Source organism: Telmatherina bonti, assembly GCF_933228915.1.
Source record: "Telmatherina bonti genome assembly, chromosome: 10".
Classification (NCBI taxonomy): domain Eukaryota; kingdom Metazoa; phylum Chordata; class Actinopteri; order Atheriniformes; family Telmatherinidae; genus Telmatherina; species Telmatherina bonti.
The window spans coordinates 22503134-22527265 of record NC_136628.1 but is presented as its reverse complement, the minus strand read 5'-3'; the positions used below and the strand labels follow the sequence as shown (position 1 = coordinate 22527265).

The 24132-nt window shown below is 37.2% G+C and overlaps 3 protein-coding genes across 4 annotated transcripts; 1 reads left to right on the top strand and 2 right to left on the bottom strand.

The window, feature by feature from the left end:
- Positions 1–295: 295 nt before the first annotated feature.
- Positions 296–6887, top strand: birc2 (baculoviral IAP repeat containing 2). Of its 2 annotated transcripts, none has more exons than XM_079248139.1 (13): positions 296–362; positions 1296–2060; positions 2166–2446; positions 2589–2891; positions 3185–3473; positions 3983–4082; positions 4202–4280; positions 4368–4416; positions 4648–4890; positions 5031–5129; positions 5330–5485; positions 5716–5757; positions 6012–6887. In XM_079248139.1, the coding sequence occupies exons 2-13, from the start codon at positions 1967–1969 to the stop codon at positions 6203–6205; spliced, it is 1929 nt and encodes a 642-aa protein (XP_079104265.1). In that variant the 5' UTR covers positions 296–362; positions 1296–1966; the 3' UTR covers positions 6206–6887. The 2 variants fall into 2 exon arrangements, with proteins under 2 accessions (XP_079104265.1, XP_079104266.1); XM_079248140.1 differs by lacking the exon at positions 296–362 and adding an exon at positions 464–600.
- A 2381-nt stretch (positions 6888–9268) lies between these two features.
- Positions 9269–11399, bottom strand: rpl23a (ribosomal protein L23a). The gene is made up of 5 exons (XM_079248285.1): positions 11336–11399; positions 10274–10454; positions 9897–10073; positions 9539–9608; positions 9269–9330 (listed from the first exon to the last, which is right to left on the bottom strand). Exons 1-5 carry the CDS (start codon positions 11358–11360, stop codon positions 9316–9318), a joined length of 468 nt encoding a protein of 155 aa, XP_079104411.1. The 5' UTR covers positions 11361–11399; the 3' UTR covers positions 9269–9315.
- A 2366-nt stretch (positions 11400–13765) lies between these two features.
- Positions 13766–20636, bottom strand: ddx52 (DEAD (Asp-Glu-Ala-Asp) box polypeptide 52). Its single transcript, XM_079247127.1, has 14 exons — positions 20511–20636; positions 20030–20264; positions 19308–19447; positions 18962–19147; positions 18741–18884; positions 16957–17068; positions 16803–16875; positions 16466–16669; positions 16266–16356; positions 16040–16162; positions 15227–15377; positions 14847–14922; positions 14483–14554; positions 13766–14341 (listed from the first exon to the last, which is right to left on the bottom strand). The coding sequence occupies exons 1-14, from the start codon at positions 20595–20597 to the stop codon at positions 14044–14046; spliced, it is 1992 nt and encodes a 663-aa protein (XP_079103253.1). The 5' UTR covers positions 20598–20636; the 3' UTR covers positions 13766–14043.
- Positions 20637–24132: the final 3496 nt, after the last annotated feature.

The window sequence follows — 24132 nt, the reverse complement described above, 5'->3', positions numbered from 1 at the left end:
GTTGCAATTGTTTATTGTATGTATTGGATCATTTCACGTTAAAATGAATGTTAGAAATGCATTATTTGATTGATAATTTCCCTGTTTTCAATTGAATCAGAAAGTTAGGTGAATCCAGTAGGCTGATTTACAGTAATAGTACTAGGACTTTTAAAACTACCACTATCGCGTATTAAGCTATCAAATGACGTGATATTTGAACTCTTGGAGGGGAAAACGAAAATAATCATAGGAACTTCTGAGGAGTTTCTGAACCACTTTTCTTTTTTTCTTTCTCTCCCCTTTAAAAGGTAACCGGAAGCAGAGTGAGGCGGAGGGTATTTTACGCGAGATGGTTCGGGACTTTCCGACGTCGGAAATCGGTGAGTGTACACATTGTAAATTAATCCCCGCTTCTTTTGTTAATCGTCGTGTCTGGTGTTTACGGCATTGGGCAAATAATTTCGTTTTCCGTACTGTTTTTGTTCATGAATCGCAGCTGGGTAAAGTTAAGCGTTGATTAGCATTAGCTAGAGATTAGCATGAGCAAGCTAATGCCCGCTAAGCATTAAATTGGGGAGCATACGAGAATTGGGATTTTGTTTCTGTGAACAAATACATGTGAGTATATAACAGTTGCCTTTTAACCTTAAATATGAAACAACAAAACACTTTCTAGTTCATTGGGAAGCTAATGAACTAGAAAGAAGCTAGCAGAAAATCTGATGACGATGCAAACATGAGTTCGTGAAAGTACCTTTCAGGAAAAAAGAAATGATTAATCGTCATTGTTACTATTATTACAAGCAAGTCTTCATTTTGTCACATTTGTATTAGTATATATTGAGTTTGTCTGGGCGTTGAATGCTACGTGGCCTTGGATTTGCTAAATGCTGTAGGCATTTGTTAAATGGTACTGGGTGCAGAATGCTTAAAGGGCCGATCCACCCGATTTTTTCCATGTAATGATCTGTGTCATACTTCTATAGCAATCATTTCCAGATCATCAGTTTATCACTTTAATATACGTGGCCTTTACCATTCTGACTAGGTTTGAGTTACTATTATTACTAGCTTCTCAAACTGGTTTACAAACAGTAGCTTACAACATGAAGGGTATTTCCAATGACCAGACATAAGATAAGTCATATTGAGCAGTCCTCCTGATTATGTCTGTTGCTCTTTGTCCAGGTCTTGTGACTTTGGTTTGTAACTCCTGAATCGGCAATGAAGCCATTTTTCCTAGAATTAACACAGTTGAGTCTTTGTCCATATGTGGTTATTCATGTCATGTTGTCTTTTCTTCCTTTCTACAGATTCTGCACTTTAAACTTAAGAGGGAACTTCCATTATCCCTAGAGGAGTAAAAAATATTTTTTATTGGATTTTTACTATTCAGTTATGGAGGCCTAAACACCCACAAAAAGGGATGTCCAACACGGGGGGAGGGGTTTGAGAGCATATATTCCCTGGTCTGTATGTCATGCCTGAAGTATTTGATATGATTATACAAAAACTCATAAAGCACATTTTAGAGTTTGAAAGGTTCAACATGTCTTTACTAAATGTTAAAGGCAATAAAATGATTACTGATCCGGGTTGATCACTATTAGTGTAATTTGAAGATGATTAATCACCATTATGTTTCTTTAGTCATGAAATTTAAGAAACCATTTCTTAATTCATTTCTTTTTTGTGCGTTTGCAATGCAGTTTCATGGTGGTTACTGAACTTGGTACTTTTTTTTTTTTCTACACAAGAACTTTTACATCTTTCACTATTGCCAGTGTCCCTTTCTTTTTCTATGCCTCTGTTTGAGTTTAAAGCTTTTATAGAATTTGCTTTTTTAATAATTTGTGTACTTTCTAACTCAAGTGGGACATTTTAGTATGTTTGTGTGAGAGAGTGAGACCTTGGGTTTTCTCAAATCCTTCCCCCTTGAAGGGACATCCCTTTTTTTCTATAATCACTATTGTGAAACTCATACATGGAAACTCTTGTTCAACTAAAAAACAACCAATTTTTAATGGGTTTGTGCCGCAATGGACCTCCTCCTGACCTGCAGTATGATAACTCCTCAGGTAATAATCATTTGATTTTCTTCATCAAATTTGTAACGTTTTTAATTTATTTGTATTTTCTAATCTTAATAAAAATGTGCCACTGTGCTGTTTTTGTTCCACCAGAGCTCTTTCGCATCTCCACCTTTGCTCGTTTCCCAGCTTCAGGAGTCACAGAGCGGAGTTTGGCAAGGGCGGGTTGGTTCTACACCGGCGTTGGCGACCGTGTGCAGTGTTTCAGGTGTAGCGTGACAGCGGAGGGCTGGCAGGCTGGGGACTGTCCAACAGAAAAACACAGGCAGCTCAATCCTTCATGTTCATTCATCCAGAGCCTCCCATCTACCACCAACCTGCTCTCTTCCTCTCACTCTGCCTTCTCACCTCTCCGCATTGCCCCAGCTATACCAGTAAGATCAAAGGACATTTCACAAGCAATATGAGATAAAGTGTCTCCTGTATTTAATTATAGCTGAAAACTGTTTTCTTTTTGATGTACTTGATTGTTTTAGTATTGAGCAGTTTCCTAACGATCCGTTTAATATCCTCTAGCTTTCTGGTCCAGGCCCAGCCGTTCCTAACCCCTCAGTAAGCCAAGGTGAAGAGGCAGCCAACTACCTAAACACAGCCTTCTCCGCTCCACCGCCTTCTAGCCCGCTGAGCTCTCGTGGTGTGGAGGATATGTCCCACCAGAGACCTACATGCCACAACCCCAGCATGCGTAGGGAGCAAGAGCGCCTGGACTCCTTCCACTCCTGGACACTATCCATTATTACCCCAGCAGAGCTGGCCAAGGCAGGTTTCTACTATCTGGGCCAAGGTGACAGAGTGGCCTGCTTCAGTTGCGGAGGACAGGTGTGTATCATTGTAGGTGCACATACCATGACATCTGCTCTTGGGAAGCAATTTTTCTGATTTTGTTTGGCTTAACCTAAATCTTTAAACCTGAAGTAGGTTTTTATCTGATGCATGATTCTGAAGTTTATAGGACACAGTAACTCTACACACTCCCTGCTTCGAAGAACTATACACATATGCATATTTTACTTCCGTCTTAGTACAAAAACATGCATCATTCAAGTAAAAAGTTTCTGGGTGGGCTAACATTGAATAACTCATAACCTAGACTTTTGGTTTTTCTTTTGTAGCTGAGCAACTGGGAACCCGGTGACAGAGCTGTATCTGAGCACCAGAGGCATTATCCAAACTGTCGTTTCGTCCGAGGGGACCGATCAGATAATGTGCCATTGGCTGGTGCTGCTGCTACGGTATCTTCAGCGGTAACTTCCCAGCTGTCTTCAGGAGCTCTTGCCCTCAGTAGTGTGTCCAACCCATCCATGCAGCAGAGTGATGAGAGGTTGCTCACCTTTGTCAACTGGCCCTCTCGTATTCCTGTGCGTCCAGAACAGCTGGCTAAAGCTGGATTCTACTATGTAGGTAGGTATTGACAATGCCACAATGGTTTTTTTGGTTTTTTTATCACCATCTGTGAATTTGCAGTCACTAGATGACCAAAATCAAAGCTTCTAATTAATTTCATAAGTATTTTTGAAATGTCAGTATTAATGAAAGATTTAATTATATCAGAAATACTGTCCTGAAATTGATTTTGTATAGATACACCTTTTCCTGTTAACTTTAAACAGATGTTACACTTCTAAGATTTTTTTCCCCCCACTTGTGTGGGGTGGAGCTAGACAGATAAGTTTCAGTTTTAATATTCGTTGAGTTTCTTTTCAGTTGAACTAAAAGATTCTTTTCAGAAATTTTTTTTTTTTTTTGTAGTGACCTGATTTTATAAATATGAATGTCATCATATCATAACTATTAGATTAGTGACAGAGAAAATGAAAGATGAAACTTGCATGTTTAGATCATGATGTGTTTTCTCCATCTGAGCCATATTTTCCCTGGGAAACTCCCCAAATGCTCTTTTTACCCCTCAGGGAGAAATGATGATGTCAAGTGTTTCTGTTGCGATGGAGGCCTGCGATGCTGGGAGTCTGGAGATAATCCATGGGTGGAACATGCAAAGTGGTTTCCTCGGTAAATACTGCTTCAATATATATATTTTTTGTAGTTAACGCTTTGCATGATAGTAAAGTAAATATTCTTGTTGGGAGATGGTTAATAAGTGGTTGTGTTATTTTACCTGTCATTTGCAGGTGTGAGTATCTGCTTCAGGAGAAGGGACAAGAGTTTGTTCATCAAATCCAGGCTCGATTCCCTCGGCTATTTGAACAGGTCTGCAGAGAGAAACATCCTGGATGTCTGTTCAGATATTTAGCTACGAACAAGTTATTTAAAATATGTGTCTGTTTTTTCTCAAAGCTTTTGACAAACAGAGAAACCAGCTCCAGAGAGTTTGTGGATCCACCCGGTGAGTTGAAAAATAATTTGACATGAGATTTTACATTGAACAATATTGCTTACTAACACACAAGGCAATAACTTTGGGAGAGCACAGACAAAAAAAATTTAAGAGCCAAAACCTGTTAAATGTTCAGTAAAATGCTGTATTAGTGTTGAAAGGGATTTAATTACTCATGAAAAATCTGTAAAATACAGACGTAATGTCAGATCACTGAAGCTAATGTGAACTCTGTTGCAGTGGTTCACCTGGGTCCAGGAGAGGAGCACTCAGAGGATGCCGTCATGATGAACACTCCTGTGATTAAGTCTGCTTTAGAGATGGGCTTTGATCGCAGTCTAGTCAAGCAAACAGTCCAGAGTAAGATCCTGACCAGTGGAGAAAACTACCGAACAGTCCAGGAACTGGTTTCAGACCTGCTGAGTGCTGAAGACCAGAAGAAGGAGGAGGAGAGAGAAATGCTGGCAGAGGCAATGGCTTCAGGTAATAACTGAGTAAACCAGACTTCTTTACATGGATAGACATAGAAAAGCAGACACAGAATAGACAGAAAAATTCAGCTGCTTGTGTGCTGTTGAATAAGACCGCTGACATTAATATGTTTTCTTTTTCCTTTGTTTCAGATGGTTTCACGTTTGTGAAGAGGCACCAGGCAGCTTTGATTCAGCGTCTCAAGAGTGTTGAGCCAGTGTTGGAGCATTTGAGAGAGCAAAATGTGTTGTGTATGTTCACTTTATAAAACCCCTACTCTGTGCCGGTTTTAGGTTGAAACTCTAATATTTTTAAGAAGTTCAATTAACAAATGTCATGAAAATGCTTAGAACAGTAATTATGACTGATTTAAGATATTCAAAGCTTTGTTGTGCAGCTCACATGTGTGGAGTTCTGAAGTCTCCTGACTGTGTTTTTTGTTAAAATGCAGCTGCTGAAGAGTATAGTGGTCTCCTGGCTCAGACGTCACCCCAGCAGCAAACTGCCAGACTGATTGAGCTTGTCCTCACCAAAGGAAACGCTGCTGCAGAAGTCTTCCGCAACTGGATCCAAAAAAATGATGTCCACTTGCTCAGAGATCTTATGGGTATACTTTGGATTACTTATATCAGATTTGGTCTTTTGTGTTTTACATTCAAAGAGTTTATGCTTGGTTTATGAGAATTTTGATCAACTGCACACACTAAAATGGCATATTTGGCCAGAGGTAAACTTTGTTTAGTAAAGTTTAGACTGAATCTTGCAATAAGAGTATATTGGATGTTGCTTTTGCTAACTAATGCCTGATCTTACTCTCACTGTCTTTACATCTTTCAGCTCAGTCCAGTGAAGCTTCATCGCCAAGCCAGGATCTTTCAGGTATGAAGACCTGCTTGAGCCTTATACTGTCCAACTAAAATGTTTCCTTCATCTGGTTGCTTTTTTCTTAGCAATAAAATGATTTGGTTGCTTGGTAATGGTCCTAATTTAATACTGAAGGAAGCAATAAGTAATGTAACAAGCATATATTGTCTTAATATCTTTTGGGAAACCTGGGAAAAGTAAGGGGGGGGGGGCTCACAGGGATGGAAATCAACACAACAGAGTTAGTAAATGAAACTCTTATTTTGCAGACCTGCCAATGGAAGAACAGCTAAGACGCCTGCAGGAGGAGCGTACCTGTAAAGTGTGTATGGACAAAGAGGTCAACATTGTCTTTATCCCATGTGGACACCTGGTGGTCTGCAAAGAGTGTGCGCCATCACTGCGAAAGTGCCCAATCTGTAGAGGCCTGGTTAAAGGCACAGTTCGAACCTTCCTCTCATAACCAGCTGGCTTATACTAATCTTCACTGGTGTCACAGTGATGTGAATGAGTGTCATTGCTGCATATCATAGTTCTCAGAATGACCAAAGTTTGTTTTTCCCTCAAATCTAAGGCTCAGCTGTTGACGTTTGAGGTGTTAACAGACGCTGCCATTCTAGTCCATATTACTAGTTTTCCCACTTTAAGGTATAAGATGATGGGGATTAATATAATGTATTTATTAGTATGAAACAAGTAATAAAAGAAGAAAGATAAGTTGGTTTGTAAACCATTGTGGGCTCGTAATAAAATGTTGCTCTCAAAGTAATACTGTCTAATTTCCATCTTATTGTAATATTGGTCTTCAGACATGTAAACACATTTTGCATTCAACTGATTAAGAGTTTAAAACTTATTTTCAGATAACACTTAGTTTTAAGTCTGTCACTACAGCGCCCTGCTCTGCATCATTTCATAGACCTGTTCAGTTAATTGGAAAACATCAGGGACACTTGGAGCATAAAACACACACTGGCTTTACCATCTAATCCTGAAGTAACTGGATATCAGTGCAACTATCAATTTAAAAAAAAAAAAAGGAAAAACCACTTTTATTTACTGCAGGTCTGTTTCATAGATTTCAATCTTCAGATCATTTTCAGTGATAAAGCAGTTTGTGTAGAACCCAGGAACTGGATGGTACTTAAACTATTAAACTTCATTTCTCATTTGAGTATCCACAATCCAACTAATTATTTCAGAGAGAATTCATGCTTATTTCATACTATCTGACATCTGATGTTGTGAAAACTGCATTGCAGTCTCTGTATGAATGTAAGCATAATAAACTTGTTCAAATATAAGCACGTTTTACTGGTTAGATTTAGTTGAGGTACTTATAATCAATAGGTCAAGAGTAAGATCTCAGCCCAAATACATCTATTACACATTGCCATAGTATTTTTTCCCCCCTTAACACATTGTTACTCTTTAAAATACCATTTAGGTACTTTGGTGTTTCAGAGTCCTGCATGCCCCTTTGTCCTATACTTTTCACAGCTGCTGGAATGTTTCCATTTTCCCAGAGATAAGTATTTCTAGCCAGTCACGATCAAGCATGTATACCTGTAAAAAAAAATTAAGGAAATGCCATAATAATCTACATTTGAGACCAGACATATGTAACAGAGTTAAAATGATTTAGGATAAAATCCTGCTAAATGGCGCCACCTCTTGGTCTGGGGACGTGCCTGCGTTGCTGTTAAGTATGGCAATGGATTGTGGGTAATCCTCACTGCAACGGAGGATTCACCACAAGGTAACATAGCTGTGTGGACAAATGTGTGAATTTATGTTTAAACACGGTAAAAGTAAAGTTGGTCTGGTTAGATTATTTACATGTTTAGTAAACTTTGCAATATTTTTATGTTATTTTCTGTTTGATATGTTCTGTTACTGTTGTAGTACTGTGTAGCTTAGCCAGCTAACAGAAACTTGTAACCATCTCTCTAGAGAGAAACTAATGTGTCCACATTAGATGAAGATCATCACTGTTGCCTCTCATGTCATAAATGCAGGTCCAGATGCTACCTACATGCTGGAAATAAAAGGACTGTTAATACCATCCAGAACAGCTTCGGGTGTTTGTCAGCGAGAGAAGCACATCAACAGTTACACATAGATGTCCATATCAGAATATGCCCCCTTAGACCATCACTGGCAAACCAACTGGTCATGCTGGAGGATGTTGCAGGCAGTAAAATGTTCTCAGCTGTCTATACACTCATGTCTGTCATATCCTCAGTGAACCCATTTAAGATCCCCATTAGCCACTGAAATATCAGTAGTTATTCTTCCTGGGGTCTCCTCTATATTACATTACAATTCATATTAAGTTTTATACACCATGCACACCCACAATCACACATAAACATACAAACAAAACAGAATACAACAGCTCAATAAAAAAAGGAAAAAAAAAATCATTCACAAAATAGCTCTTATAAACTAACGAAACATAATTCAATATTACTTACACTAGTTTATCATGTCTGTACTGTAAACAAAAAGTTTGTTTCTTTTGAAAATCTTTTGTATTTTCCAGTAACAGAAATCCTGGCAATCCATGAGTAGCACAAGCCCCACTTTCGTACATCGATCCTCATATTGCCTTCCTTGAGTCTGGCATTGACAGTTTGGGCAGAAAGATTAATCGCCTCCTGCAAGTCGGATCTGGCCGTACTTCTGTTCCTCCGCACTCTCCTGCAGCAGACACTCGAGCTGCTCGGTTGTTTGCCTTCACCCCACCCTCCATGCTCTCGACACTATGCTGGTAGACAAAGCAAACCTTGCCACAGCGCGCATTGCTGTGCCATCCTAGATGAGTTGCACTACCTGAGCAACTTCCATAGTTTCCAGACGCCTGTTGGCCATTTTGGAAAGAAAACTGGCAAAATATAAACATGACCAAATATCATCCAAGATTAAGACAGGAATTGTGTATGGCCACAACATGCAGGAGGGGCTGTCTTATAGTCACATTTCCACTTATCTGTTCCACCTGTACCAGGACCACATGCAACATTTGCTGCTTCCTAAGTGGATATACTGATGTAAAAGTGGGACTGACTGAGTTACCACCTATGTTCCCTTTATCTTCTGAGCAGTCAAAAATGGATACATTTTTTTTAATTTCGACTTCACTACAAGCAAGGAGAAAAAATTAAAACCTGTATAACCAATCCATTTCTTTGAATAGTTTGCTTTTAAACCCAAGTTGACAGAAAAATTATGTCCCCTTTTCTGATTATGTGTAAAAAGATCCAATTGAGAGAATTTCTGCAGGCAAAAATTACAAGTATTCAAGCCCACTACAATGTTAAAACTGGTTGCAATTATATCTTTTGGTTCCTTTGAATGAAGGTTTGAGAAAACCCCATCAAGTGCTTGTAGGATGGACCCGTTTGCATCTACCAAATACTAAACCTCATATCTTTCACATAGCTGACAAATCCACACAGTGATGGCAAATGTGAAGAAACGTACTGGTAAAAATGCATGACTTAAGAAAAACATGAAATCTGAATGGTTTGTACAAATATTTATTCTTCCACAAGTCTGTTCATCCTCAGTTTAGATTATACCAATCTGCAAAAGAACCAAAGGACAAATTACACACGTTCAGCAGCCTAATGAACACATTTTACAGCTTTCCTGGGCATCAGTGGTTCCTTTGAATGCATCACAAAAATTCAGAAATTAAAAGTTTACATCATATGCCCTGGATTAAAAAATACAGCTGTTACTCTGCACTAGCTTCAAAGCCCTCCACGAATGCCACAGAATGAAAACTTACCTTGTTTGCAACATCCAATGCATCATAATCTGGTGCAAGACGGACGTATGCCTTCTTCTCACCGTCAGGCCTGGATGTGGATTACCACAAAAATTAAAAGGCAAAGGAGAGTAAGCAAAGCAAATTTTATGAACTTAATATTTACATTGTTGCAGATTTTCATAGCTCACGTTTCAAACAAAAGAATTTTACACTATATTCATATTAATTTTTTTATCAAAGAATCTGCTAAATATCAACTTCAATGCCTCCGCCATGTTCACAAACAAACCACTTCAAAAGTGAGTTGGCACAACCAGTTATTACCTTTATAATATGTATACTTGCTACTAATCTGTTGAACCAGTATCATATCTACCTGATGAGTGTGTTGACTTTAGCGACATCAATGTCATACAGCTTCTTGACGGCATGTTTGATCTGATGTTTGTTTGCCTTGACGTCCACGATGAAGACAAGTGTGTTGTTATCTTCAATTTTCTTCATAGCAGATTCGGTTGTCAAGGGGAACTTGATGATGGCATAGTGATCCAGCCTACAAAAAAGCATTTTCATTCATTGTTACAAAAATCAGCTTATACTAACATGTTTTTTGTTCTTTTCCTAAAAACATGGTCACAATTCCCCAAAGGTGCATCAGTAGTTTAAGCAGGAATCATGTAATTGTCATACTTTGATCGCATTACCATCATGTGCACCTTCTCCATTAGTTGCTTTAATGGCCTGTTAACTTACTTGTTCCTGCGAGGAGCACTCTTGCGAGGATACTTGGGCTGTCTGCGAAGACGAAGGGTTTTAGGGCGACGGAAGGTGGGAGATGTTCTGATTTTCTTCTTCCTCTGGCTGTGTACACCTTTTAGCACAGCCTTCTTGGCTTTTAGCGCTTTTGATTTGGCCTCAGTCTTGGCAGGGACAGCTATGATACAAAAACACCACATTTTATTCTACTAGGCAAATACTGATGCTTACCATTAAGGCTGCAAAGAGCACCATATAACTTGCATACAAAGTAAATCCCAATTACTCCTGCTGATAAATAGTCGCCATGTCCTTCCAGTAGTAAAACCTTTACCATAGGTGCAAACACACCAGTAACCTATATAAGAAAGGAACACATCTCTAAAACTTAAAGATGTGGTCTTTTATATGCCCACAAACCCACAACTATTACTTAAACACCATAATCGCACATTTAAAGATAAACCTAACTTGAAATAATTCATTAGGAGACTGCTTTGGTTGGTCGTGATACACACGTCCTCCCTAAAAGTATTTCTTCTTCATCCAAATAGACATACCTCTGACTTGCAAGTATAAAAATGGTCCTGCCAATATACAAGCTTAAGACGATTTTCTCAGATAATACAAGTGAAACTTCAAATACACACTCGTCAGCAAAGAAACGTAGATGTTGCAAATGAGCACCAGTCGCTGGCATGCTCAAACATAGCTAGTCCATACACTAACTTAATACTAACACTACAGCTGCCGACTAATCATACTACTACCTTGGTGTTTTCCGTACAAAACTATGGCAAAACAAAAAATGACAGACTTAACAAGACGTGTTCACCACGTTTCGTCAACACTCCCGTGTTAGCTTCATGTTAAACCATACATGCCGGGAGACGTTTTCTCCACTATCCACACGTTTAAATTGCTAACAACATGGACATTTGATAACTCTGGCCACCAAAATTTTTTCCTTTAACGTTTGGCTAAAAAGTTTAAAATCGGACGAATTCTTAATATGAAAAAGGGGCGATTAATGGATTTAAAACTATTACACTAGCATACCTTCTTTCTTCACCTTCGGTGCCATGTTGAGAAAGGAAGAACGAACGGGGTTTCCTGCAGTATGATGCATGGACGAGATCTCAAAGCTGCATCGCGATAGTTCACAAGACCATCGTTACATAGCTGTTGGATTTTGCAAACCAGAGTATCCGACTGCAGTTTAGGTTTTATTAACACCACTTCACAGCAATCTAACCTTATAGCACTTTACAGACAAAGCAATTAGAGGAAAAAAGGAATCCAGCTCAGAGAAGGCAGTCATCTGCATTTACTGACTGGGGTGGAAAGAAGAGGAAATAGGGATTAACACACACCACAGAATACGAGATAATGCTGCTTCTTGTCATAAACTTATACTGGGGAGAATTAGATCCAGAGAGATGAAAATGGAAGAAATCGCTCAGAGCATAATCGGATGCCCCTGAGTCGTCTATTAGATGGCTAACCAACTTATTTATAAAAAAAAAAAAAAAAAAAAAGTTTGAAGCCTGATCTTATACGTAAAAAAAAAAAGATATCTACCTCCCACACCCAAACTGGAAACTGGTTTCTTTAGAGAGGAGCCTGTTAGCCATAGGCTCTGCCTGCCATTCTACTTTCTAGAGATTATGAACCACAAATTAACCTGCAGTCTGAGAAAGAGGTACTCTGTTGCAAATATTTGGAACTATTAAATTTTCATGATATAATGAATATTGGTCATTGAGCTTTATATGTGTTTACATATGTGAGGAGAAAAATCAAAATCTTTCCTAAATTGTACAGGGTGTCAATGAAGAAAAGCTAAAGACATAAACTATTAAACACAATTTGACTATCATATCAAAGAATAAATCCAGTCGATCATCGTGGAGGCTCTGAAAGAAAAGAGTAAAGAGGTAAAAGGTATTCGGATATTTCATGATAAATTATACAATTACTAATTACAGTGTATTTAAAACTGACATTAAACTGATCCATGGAAAACACTATGAGAACCCATCATCACCTAATTTTTTAGAATAACTTTAAACTCTAAAAGTTAATGTTGTTTTTACATCACAGAGTTTTAGACTTGAGGTATACTTTTAACATTACTTATGAACACAGCAAAAACACTTGTGATTATTATATCTCATTTTCTAATTTTGTTAAAAAGAAATGCATTCATAAAGACTTCATTACAGAAGGGAAGATTTATATTCAGTGACATATTTGACAATCAGTTCCAGCGTCTCCCAAGATTTTCCAGCACAGAACTGCCCTGATTAGTTTTCCCTGGCTCATCAAAGTGATCAATGTAACTGAACTGATCCCGATTTTTATCTTTTTCCAATAGTCATGGTTCATCCGTGGATGACCCAGGAGCACGGAGAGGCTGTATTTGGTTGTAGCTGCTGCAACAGCAGTTCAGCTGCTGGAAAGGTGGACTTGAAACACCACATCCTGCTTCTCTTGTGACCAGTCTTTTCCTGTTTCATGCCTTTCTAAAGTTAATTTTTTTGGTCTGACGTTTTTAAATTGTATTTAAAATGGTGTGTAATACCACACTTATGTGCCCATTGGCAGGTGTCATTGTAGTGGCTTTGGCTTGGTTTTCTTTTTTTATTTAACTGAAACCCAAGTTATCCAGTTGTCTGGTGTTCAGGTGAATCCAGCCTCTGCCCACCAATGACATCACACTTGGTGATTGAGAACTAATAAGTTTTTTTTATGCCCACAGGGAACCAACTTTTCAGGTTCTTAACCAACTTGTTTGCAATGCAAATGCTCAGACTGGTCAAAAATACATTTTAGACTCTTCTGCTTGAGAGAAACTCTTCAATTGATAACTTCTTTTGGAGGCCATTTTGCTGGGAATGAGTCACTGTGGGGTCTTCAGTCAGTATTAGTCAAGTGAGAAATGCAACCTGCAATTTAATTACAATATTTCAAGCATTAACACTCTGTTCCAAGTAAAATTAAGTCAAATCAGCTGAAAACAAAATGCAGAGCATTCAGAGAAGTATTGGATCTCTGAACCCAGCATAATGTACAGGTATTATGTTACATCCTCAGAAAATCTGGATTGTTCCCTCAGGTGGTTAGTCAGAAAACCCTTTCATGTATGAAAGCCTTTTGTGAAAACAAGGCTTTATTAATATTTCATAGTATTAAACATTTTTTTTATGACATTCTCTGATCCATATCTTAGTGTCTAAATAAATCTTAGACGTGGTTTTGTTAAAACCTTTACTTTTCACGACAAACCAGAAAATATATTTTCGGTAGTGAACAAAGTTAAAGCAAACAAAATGTATAAAAATAATTTTATAATAAAGTTGACAAATGTGGAAAAAAAATTAAACAAAAGAAAAAAATCCACATTCATTTTCAAATCAGTGTGCTTGCTCTGTTGTTCCATAGTCTCCTGGTGTTTTCATCTTCACCCCCTTTCCAGGTGTTAGATTTTTACCACCTACTTGTAGCATCCCAATTTATTTCAGAAAACGTAAAAGGTCTTATTCTAAGAAAACTAATGTGGTTTTAAGAAGCTTCAAGCATGGGAATAGGACTTTACACATTTATTCATATAAACACACAGCTTCCACTGACTGATGGCACTTTGCAAAATGCATTTATGTTGTAACTAGATTAATTGAACTTCGATTGCCATAACCTCCATGTTTCCTTGGTTCCACATCATTGGTGGAAAGCAGTTTAAAAGTTAATGTACAAGTCCACCTTCATTACTCTTTTAACTTATCTCCCGAAGAATTTGATTTCAACTTTTGTGCTTTCTTCTTGTGTTTTTCTTTTCCTCCTTTTTGTGCAGCTTTTTTTTCTTTCAGTCCATGTCCTTTTGTTTTCTTTTCTCCTTTCTGTGGTGTTGCTGTTGGAGGCCCATTTTCTTCCTTTTGCTCTCCACTTGAGGCCTTCTGTTGCTCCTTATTCTGTGATTTGCCTTTTTTTTTCATCAAGAAGCGAGGAGTTGTGCAAATTGTGTTTCTCTTTGGAGGTTTCTTCTCAAGTCTCCGCCTTACTTTGCTAAAAAGAAAACATAACATTGAGGGAGATTGAGCAAAGTTTTAAATAAACAGGCAGCAACTTTGCAATACATTAAAAAGGGAAAAAATACTTGTGTATTTGGTAAGGCCAGAATTGGTTGTGATCATCTATGCACTTTACCTGTGTATCTTCTTTAAGCCAATCATGTAGTCAGGAACAGGACAGCCAGCTTGTTTGATAACATTTGCAATGCTGTTTTGGGAAGATGCAAAGAATCATGTTACAGAAAATAGGTACTACATGACTTTCTCCTTTCAGCTTTCTCATTAACTAGTAGTGAGGGATGGGCAATATGTCCCTTTAAACAATACTGTGACATTTTTTTATTTTTTTTTTACCACTGTGGACTTAAAATTCAAAGCTCTTCAATGATATATTTTACTGTAATTACAGATCATTCTTAGAGTGGAAACATAGATTAACACGTGCCAGACTTTAATTGCAAAGAACAAGCTAAACACATTTACGGTTTTCTCTTTTATACCTGCGCAATAGTGGTTTGTCATTCTCTGTGAAGAAGGTGATGGCCCTTCCTTGGTGTCCAGCTCTACCAGTGCGACCTGAGGTACAAATACAGAAATGCATGAAAGAAAGACAGGGATTAAAGAGTGGAGAAAAGAACGGGAGGAGACAATGTCATGGCTGTGACTATTAGATTAATTTCTGATAATTCACTCTTTTAATTGTTTAAGTATTATTTGGCAACAAGTGAAGTTTGACAGATGAATGCAGAAGCTTCAGCATAGGTCTAAAACAGGTCAGCAGCAAATTTTTACACAAGTAAAGCTGTGACCAACACGCTCAGGTTTATACATAATAAATCAATTCACATAGTTCTTAAAATTTTTCATTAGTCAAACAAACCAATCCGGTGGATGTACTCCACAGCGCTGGTGGGAAAGTCATAGTTCAGCACAAGGTTCACGCCTTTGAAGTCAATTCCTCGAGCGAGCAGAGCCGTGCAGATCAGGACCCAAATCTTACCAGAGCGAAAGCTGTTAACCACATTGTCCCTCTGAAACAGATGGGCCAAAGAGTAGCAGGCATAAATAATATGCAACAGGCGAGAAGATTTCTGCATGTTGACATAAATGACATTTCATTATTTTGACAGTTAAATTTGATACTGGCTTCACAGTAATACAGCAAGATAAATTCAGTTTCAGGGACAATTTTCTACAAAAACAATAAAAAAAGACAAATAAAACTAGATCAATTAAAAAATAAAAAACAATAAAATAGATATTTATATATCTATACTTTTATATTTATCTATATCCAAACCTTTAAAACATATTTCTTACTTTTTACAAACAACTTAATAGGTTTAGTTATAATTACTTTTATGACTCAATATCTTTAGATTAAAACTAGTTTTAGTCATTTTTGCAAAAGACTGCAGCATCTTTTGTATTTATTGTCTTGTACTGGCTTCATCCACTGAACAAAGCTTTTCATTACAATTCCAAAGAGATTTCATCAACTGAGCATTTTTATGCCAAGTTAGGCAAATGGACTGTCATGAATGTCTAATGAAAAGACTTGTAAAGAATACATTTAAGATTAAGATTTTTTTTAATGACAAACTAAAGTCTTAGTTTTAGAAATGCTAATTGAAAGCTTTTTTGAGGATTTGGAGAAACTGTGTGAAAGTGTGTAAATTGTGTCTTGGTGTACCTGCTGCTGTGTGCGCTCGGCATGGATCACTTCTACATTGATGCCTTCGTACACTAACTCATGAAAGAGCTCCCGTGCTCGCTCTATAGACTGAACAAACACGAGCATGGGAGGCAGGAAGCCCTGCAAGATAAAAAAAAAAGAAAAAAAGACAACATTCCTTCATCCTGTCTTAAAATACTTAAAAAAATAAAATAAAAAAAAGGGCTCTTTGGTGTGTCTGTACTTTTTTGATGATGTCCCTCATAGCCACGAGCTTCCCATTCTCTGTCCCCACAAAAAGCAGCTCCTGTTCCACCGTCTCCACTGCTGTATTTCTGAACAGATCAATTTGTAATGAGTTAAAAAACAAAAGAAAAGAAAAGAAAACAAAGATAAAATAAATAAAATTAAGCCACAGTAATATGCAGTTTAACAAGCAGTTACCTGTGTCCAATGTTGACCGAAACCAGATTGTCGAGGTTCAGGCGGCACCACTGCTCTACTTCCTGCGTGCATGTGGCACTGAAGAAAGCCCTGCGTACTTTTGCACAAGTGCATGCGAGGAAAATTGTGGCCAGCTGCTCCCTAAAGCCTGTCTTTCCATCTTCAAAAAGTTTATCAGACTCATCGACAATGAGCCACTCCACACTGAGCCACAACATGACGATCAAGACAAAAGCAGGCAAAAGAAGCATTATGTACCAAAAAGTTCCAGGTTATATGGAAGTTCATTGATTGACTGAGAAAACTAAATGCTCTCAGGAAACAGATAAAATGTTACCCGCCAAGGTTGATAGCTGGAGGATCCTGTTTAAGGAGGAAGATGAGTCTGTTTGGAGTACTTACAAGTATATCTGCAGAGAAGAATGCAGGATTTAAGCCATAACTTGAAGCAAAGTGTTTTTCTTCAAGTGAAAACATTTGCTGTCTCTTACCATATTTTTTGTTTGACTGTGGTCCGTATTTCTTGGCAGCCAGGGAAGCTTTGTCGATGATGTGAACTCTAAATCCAACTCCCTCTGTGAGGCGGAGCAGCTCCCTGTAGGTCTGAACAACAAAAGTGATCAAATACTCATTAAAGAACGTGAGCAAGATAAACGTAACACATAACAGCTTAACCTCGAGCTGTGATTTATATTCAGAAACTTTTGTTTAAAGTGTTGTCAAATCCAAAATCACCCATCAACAATCTACAAAAAGTATTTAAAGGAAATTGTAGGTATCTGTAAAAAAAAAAAAAAAAAAAATCATTCATGCTGAGCAATAAAAGGGAAAACAATCAGAAATCATAATAACGGGTTAAGAAATAATCATTGTGGCAGCTCAGAAAATAACTATTATCAGTGTGTTTCTATGTGCAGTGATCAAGTGAAACACTTATTTCATATTTAATGAGGAACTTCCTTCATGGCAGGACAGGGTTCTGCACACGACGGGTCGGCACCTTTAGTGGTGATAGACCATTCTCAGCTTTTGTCACTGATCACACAATGAGTCAGCTTGGGCTTACTGCCATTGAGAGTTTCAGTGTTACGGAAAAGTTAGACTTTTTGTTTCCTTCGTGGTGTCAGTAAACAGCAGTGTTTTCTCACAGTAACTGTAACATTAACTCCTAAATATAATCCTAATTTTTACTTTGTGTTCATTTTATCTGCATCTGCTGATGCCAGCTTTGACATAAAGAGGGAATGCTTTGGGCAGCTGGGGGTCTAATACTCATCCTGCTACGAAAAATGAATAAAACCTAACAAATTCTAAGCTTTTAATTCTGCCCCTGTGAATTGACTGGATCAGGAATGGTCTGGTCTGTGAGAGCTGGAGTCCTGCAAGTGTTTGGAGTTTTCCTGCTGCAACATCCTGTCTCAGAGTGATGCAGACAAATTTATGCTTTTGTTGCTTCAAGATAGGGTTACTGCGATTCCTTATTCATGGGCTGACCTAAATGTGCCCTGAAAAGTCTTCAGCTGATCCAAAAAGCTGCAGCGAGGGTTCTGATGAGAACTAACCTGAGAGATCAGATTTCCCCAGTTTTAGCATCTCTCCATTGGCTCCCCGTTAAATCTAGAATTTAAAATTTTTCTCCTCGCATATAAAGCTTTAAATGACCAAGTTCCATTGTATATCAAACATCTAATAGTTCCATATATAACAAATAGAGCTCTTCCCTCACACTGCAGGTTTATTTATGGTTCTCAGAGTCACTAAGAGTATGACAGGAGGAAGAGCCTCCACGCTTCTGGAAACACCTCCCAGTTCAAGTTTGGGAGGCAGACACCCTTTCTAACTTTAAGATTAAATTAAGACCTTACTTTGAATAAATCCATCCCTTAGTTATGCTGCCATAGGCTTAGACAGCTGAGGGTTGTCCTATGATGCGCTGAGCACTTTCTTGTCATTTCTCTGATCCTTATCTTCCATGTCTAGACATATGACAGCATTGGCATCATTAACGTATTTCTCCTCTTTCTGTAGAACTTCCTGGATAAAAGTTGCAGTGCATGTTGGTCTCACTTTCTTGTTCTCTCCATCGCAACCGATCAAGCTTAAGTTTGCGAGAAAAAAGTGAAGTCATTTTGTCTCAAGAACAAGAACAAAGTTATCGCTCCTCGGGGAATGAGTAATAGGCTTTAACTAAGCCTGCAACTGCAGTAAGGTTAAGACTACACTAACAGTCAAGTCTTAAACAAAACCAAACCTGTGTCCTTTCTTTTTTGTTTACCTGACTAGCCAGTTCTCTGGTTGGCGAGATGATCACAGCTCTGAAGCCCTGATTGGCTGGCTGCTTCAAATGGGCAAGCAGGGGCAGACAAAATGCCAAGGTTTTTCCAGATCCTGTGGGCGCACAGGCCAAGAGCTCTCGACCCTGGGTGTGAAACCAGACCATCAGAAACCCTCAACATCAACTTTAACTGTGTACTCACATAAATAAGTGATACTCACATGCATCATAAGGGGTATCGCCTGCATCTGTATTGGTGTTGGTGAGTCCAGTCCTGCGTCTTTGAGGTTCTGAAGGATGCGTGGATTGATACAATACTCAGACTCCAGCTCCTCAAATGTGCAAGCAGGATCAGGGATATCTGTGCCATGCACGTTTATACGGTATCGAGAGCGAATACGATTCACCTTATTAATTAAAAAGAAAAGAAAAGGAATTTAAAGTCAATAGAAGACAGCGCCACAACACAGAATGTTGTAATTTCCCTGAAAATGTTATTTAAATAAAAAAAGACATAGAAGCTTGTTATAAATTTATTTGCACTGTTCAAAGTGTTTCTGTAAGAACCTTTTCTTGATGAAGATGCTTCAGTCTTTTCAATGGGATTTTCTCTTTTCCATCACTCTGCAGGTTTTTTATCTGTCTATCTGATGAAGAGGTCCAAATCAGGCTGCCTTCCTGTGCCTCATTCAGTGATCTGTCACCAACTAGAGTCAGATAGACGTGGTAAAACCAAAACAAAACATGAGCCCTAGTGTGAAATAGTCAACATCGCTTGCATTTTAAATGTCAATGTCAATGTAAATACAAAACACATCATTCTAACAACATGATCTAAGAAACTCTGATGCATACACCCAGGAAGTCTTAGAAAAAAGAATGCATTAAAGTTGTCAAAATTTTAGTCTCTCTAAATATCTATCTATCTATCTATCTATCTATCTATATATATATATATATATATAGATTAGGGTTAGTAATATCAGACTTGAGCCCTCAAGGCCCATGGTTCTGCAGACTTTACATGGTCTTCTGCTGCAACACATATGTTTCACATGAATAGATCTAAACAGCTTGTCATCAAGTACTACACTAACCTTTCAATGACACATCATTTGAGCTTTTGCAACATCACAATATGCTGTGTTGTAACACTGCACCAATTCTACATTTATTACTCCGTTTATAACTGTTAATTCAAGTTTATACTTGAGCTTTCGTGAGCTGTGCAACACAAGCAGAAAATCAACAACATAAATAATATGATCAGTAGCAGCAGAACCCATCACCTTCCACTTTGTTGCTTTTTCTCTTTTTCTTCTTAGGGTTCACGTCTGTTTGGTCTTTCATTTTTCTTTTGAACCCTGATTCTGACTCTTCACTCTCACTTTGGTCCTCATTCTTTTCTACTTCATCCTTCGCTTTATGGGACCAGCTCTGGGCTCCACTGGCTGCTCCTGAGCCATAATAGTCAATCACAGACAGCGGATCCAATGCAGCTTCCCCTACATGAGATCTGGTAACCTACAAAAAAAGAAAAGAAAAGGCAAATGTACAGTGGGCGGATATTATTGTTCCACAATTAAACTCACGATTTGAGAAACAGCTCCCCTCTTTATCCGTAACATAGACACAAAACGCTGCAATCTAGCACAAGTAGGAACCTGCCTGAATTAGGTTCCTTCATGTATCTCGGTGGCTCATACTACAACTATTAGCAACACTTTCCCTCCAACGTTTCATTAGCTACAGAAATTACTATAACGTTACCTTAAACCTTGCGGCATCTTGACCAAATCGCTTCAAATCAAATTTGGCTCCAGATCCAAGTTTCCGAAATAACTCAAAGGCATCCATTCCTGAAGCAGCAGCCGCGTGGTGATCCACGCGACACCTATCAACATCCGGGTCATTTACCTCAGACCGCTGCCGCCCCCTGCTGGCTGCGAAACAGCACCACCACTAAAATGTTTTTTTTTTTTTTTTTTTTTTCTTTCCTTGAATAATAAATGGTGTCTGCTTAGCGGGTAGTTATGGAGGAGTAAAAGTGCCACAGTGTATTAATTCAATAATTAATTTATTTATTAATGAAATGTGTCATTCAGCTATTAAAGCATTAAATAATTAAATGTGTCATTAATTATTTAAAATTGGAAATAAATGCACAAATGTATAATTAATCAGTAATTCATTAAAATACAATTCATATATATATATATATATATATATATATATATATATATATATATATATATATATATATATATATATATATATATATATATATATATATATATATATATATATATATATATATGTAATATTAATTATTTCACTGTTACATGCAATAATTGTATTTTAATGAATTACTGATATATTTAATTATATATTTGTGCATTTATTTGCTATTTTAAATATTTAATGACACATTTAATCAATTATATAGTTTTACATTTAATGTTTTAATAAATTAATTACACATTTATTTCATTAATTAATTATGTATTTAATCAATACATTGTGGCACTTTTACTCCTCCATAGATAATACAGACATCAAAGAAAAGGAATTTTATTTTTATTTATAAAATAATCATACTGTTTAAATTGTGAGAAGTTAGTATTTGTATGAAAAATAAAGCCACCAGTTTATTTTAAAATCAACCAGGCTTTTTGGATCAACACACCTTTTTATGGAAGCCCATTTCCGCTCATAATTATGAGATTGTTTGTAAGATTTTATTTTTTATTTCAAGTGGCAGAAATGGGCTTTCAAATGGGCTTTATATACCTTTTATCTTGATCCAAACCAAAAGTAATCACAAATCGTTTGCGACTTAAACAACAAAAAACTACTGGATCAGTTTTATTTGAATCAGAGAAGTATAGAAAATCTTTAGGAGAGTGGCACTTGAGGACTGCATTTTAAGAGCCCTGATGTTATGTATTGATCTCCAAAACACCAGAAATCCTCGACAGAATAGAAAGATTTTCAATCTTTTGGTTACAACACTGTTTATGATATTATTAGTCTCTTAATTTGCATTGTCACTTTAATTTAAAACTTGTGAGTGAAAACACGTGCAGGATTAAACCATTTGACAAGCAGTACATCAGTCCTCTGGGGCCCTTCTTTTCCCCTGTGCTCATCAAAACTACTCTCAAACTATAAATAAACTTTGTCCACCATCTTGTGAGTTTTAATTTCTGTGAACGATTTTGGACAAATGTATGGAAGAGGAAATTATGTTATTTAATGAAGAGTGCCCTAGAAACCCAATTTCTCATAGGCTTTATTAATTATCGTGCAGTGATTTCACACAATTATATTTCTTATAGTCTTGATAGTCCTTTTGTTAAAATTGGCTAAAAAGTTTAAAAACTAGCAGTCTTTTGGCATTTAAATTTAGCTTTAAGTCAGTTGTTTGAAAAAAATGTTTTAGATCCTGCTGATCTCGGAGACACTCCAGTTACAATTCATATTTTGGGGTAAATTTCTACAATCTTCCACCATACATTGTGAATTTAAAAAAAAAGCCTTGAGTATTTTGGATTGATTTTTATTTAGTTAGCTTTGTAAATTCAGGCTGTCAGAAAGGCAAATAAAAAGATATGACAAACATTCTTTAGATTAGATCAGTGGCACAAAGCAAACTGCATCTGCAAAATTTGAGTCAGCACGAACCTGCATGCAAACATGATGATTCTCTAAGATGATATTTACATTGAAAACCTGTAAAAAGAAATACTGCATATAATCACATTCTTAGCAGTGTAAGCATGAAAGAGAAAAAGGAGACCGAAGCCTAACTTCAGAAAACAAAGAGCAAGCACTAAATAACTACAACATGAACTGTATAAGTTACATCTTATAGGCTAATAAGCTGCAAGCTTGTGACTATTATCATTCATCAACATCCTGAGATAGGTCAATACATCCCTACAAAAACATAACAAAAAAAAAACAAAAAACCAGTACCTATTGAGAGGCTCAGGCATAAAAAAATGTAAATCTAACCAGACCCAAAGTCGGATTATTAGTGTGACCTATTTCAAAGAAACAATGTAATCCTTTACAGGGAGAAACTGGCATATATTTAAATAAAAAGCAAGGCTGGAAACATCTGGCACATTTTTAGTGTTCTTCTCTAAAAAATTAACCTTAAAAGCACATCAAGCTTACTACTAGTATCATTATTTTGCTACTGCAACGATTGATAACTGAGGTTTACCATTACAAGATTAAATCACTGGAGCGTAATTCAGAGAGTGCAAACAAATCCTGACATCATGCAAACTGGAAACATACCGAGCCAATACACAGCAGCACTCTTTCAAAAGGGAGAGAGCTGCAGTCAGAAAGTGTTGCGGTTCAGACACATCCTGAGGTGGAAGATCATTTTGGTCCACTACGTATGATAAGTTATCATACATTCAGCTTAGTCACATCTACATAAAAGAGTTAAATAAGACACCCAAGAGGTCTGCAAGCTCTTTGTGGGTTGTACACCTGATGATTGTGTCCACTGAGATAATGTCCCTGAAGACGCAAATCACTCCTGTGTTCTCAGGGTAAAGGGCTCATTTTCAGTGAGAGGAACTCCTTGCACAGAATTCATCACCCCCCTCCCTATTTGAGCATCAATATATAAAAACACACTTGTGATAAGCAGCACTGAGAAAATATTTGAGTGCAAGACAAATGCCTCATTTCTGATGTTTGAGCTGTTTCTGGACAAAAGCTTTTAAAATCTACATTCTGGTTACCTAAAGATATTACACGTTTGGGCAGTTTGTTAAAAAAAAAAAAAAAAAAAGAAGAAGAAAAAAACCCCAACACATAATATATAGAAGGTCACCAACAAGCAAAATATTTCTTCTATGATAATAGATAGTGAAAGATATAAAATTAAAGCCCAACGAGTTAATTCTATATTTTACAAGCCTTCAGTCCTAAAGAAACATATATTGAGATTCATTTGCTATTTTTACATAATCTGAAGAAACACTGACAAAGTAAATCTACTAATGACTGACATTTAGTAATGATAGAATAAAAATGTTATCTAAACGTTTCTAATGTGTTTTCCTGTCAGCTCATTCCCGTTTTCTTTGGAGTTTAAACTGGGTTTGGAATTTTTTAAAAAAAATGCCCATGTGTGGATTTCTGTGTCTTAAAAATGACCCAGTCAATGAAAAAAAAAAAAAACAAAACAAAAGAAAGTATATGTGCTCTGTTTTGTTTTGGCAGTTAATGCTTGCAGTTTTTCAGCTGTATAATCAATACTTTTAGAGATACTCTTCTCTCTATCTTCTCAAATGAGGATATCTGTGGGTGTGTCCTCAACATGTTTTTACTAAAAACCAAGTTATCCTTTATATTCACACGTAAA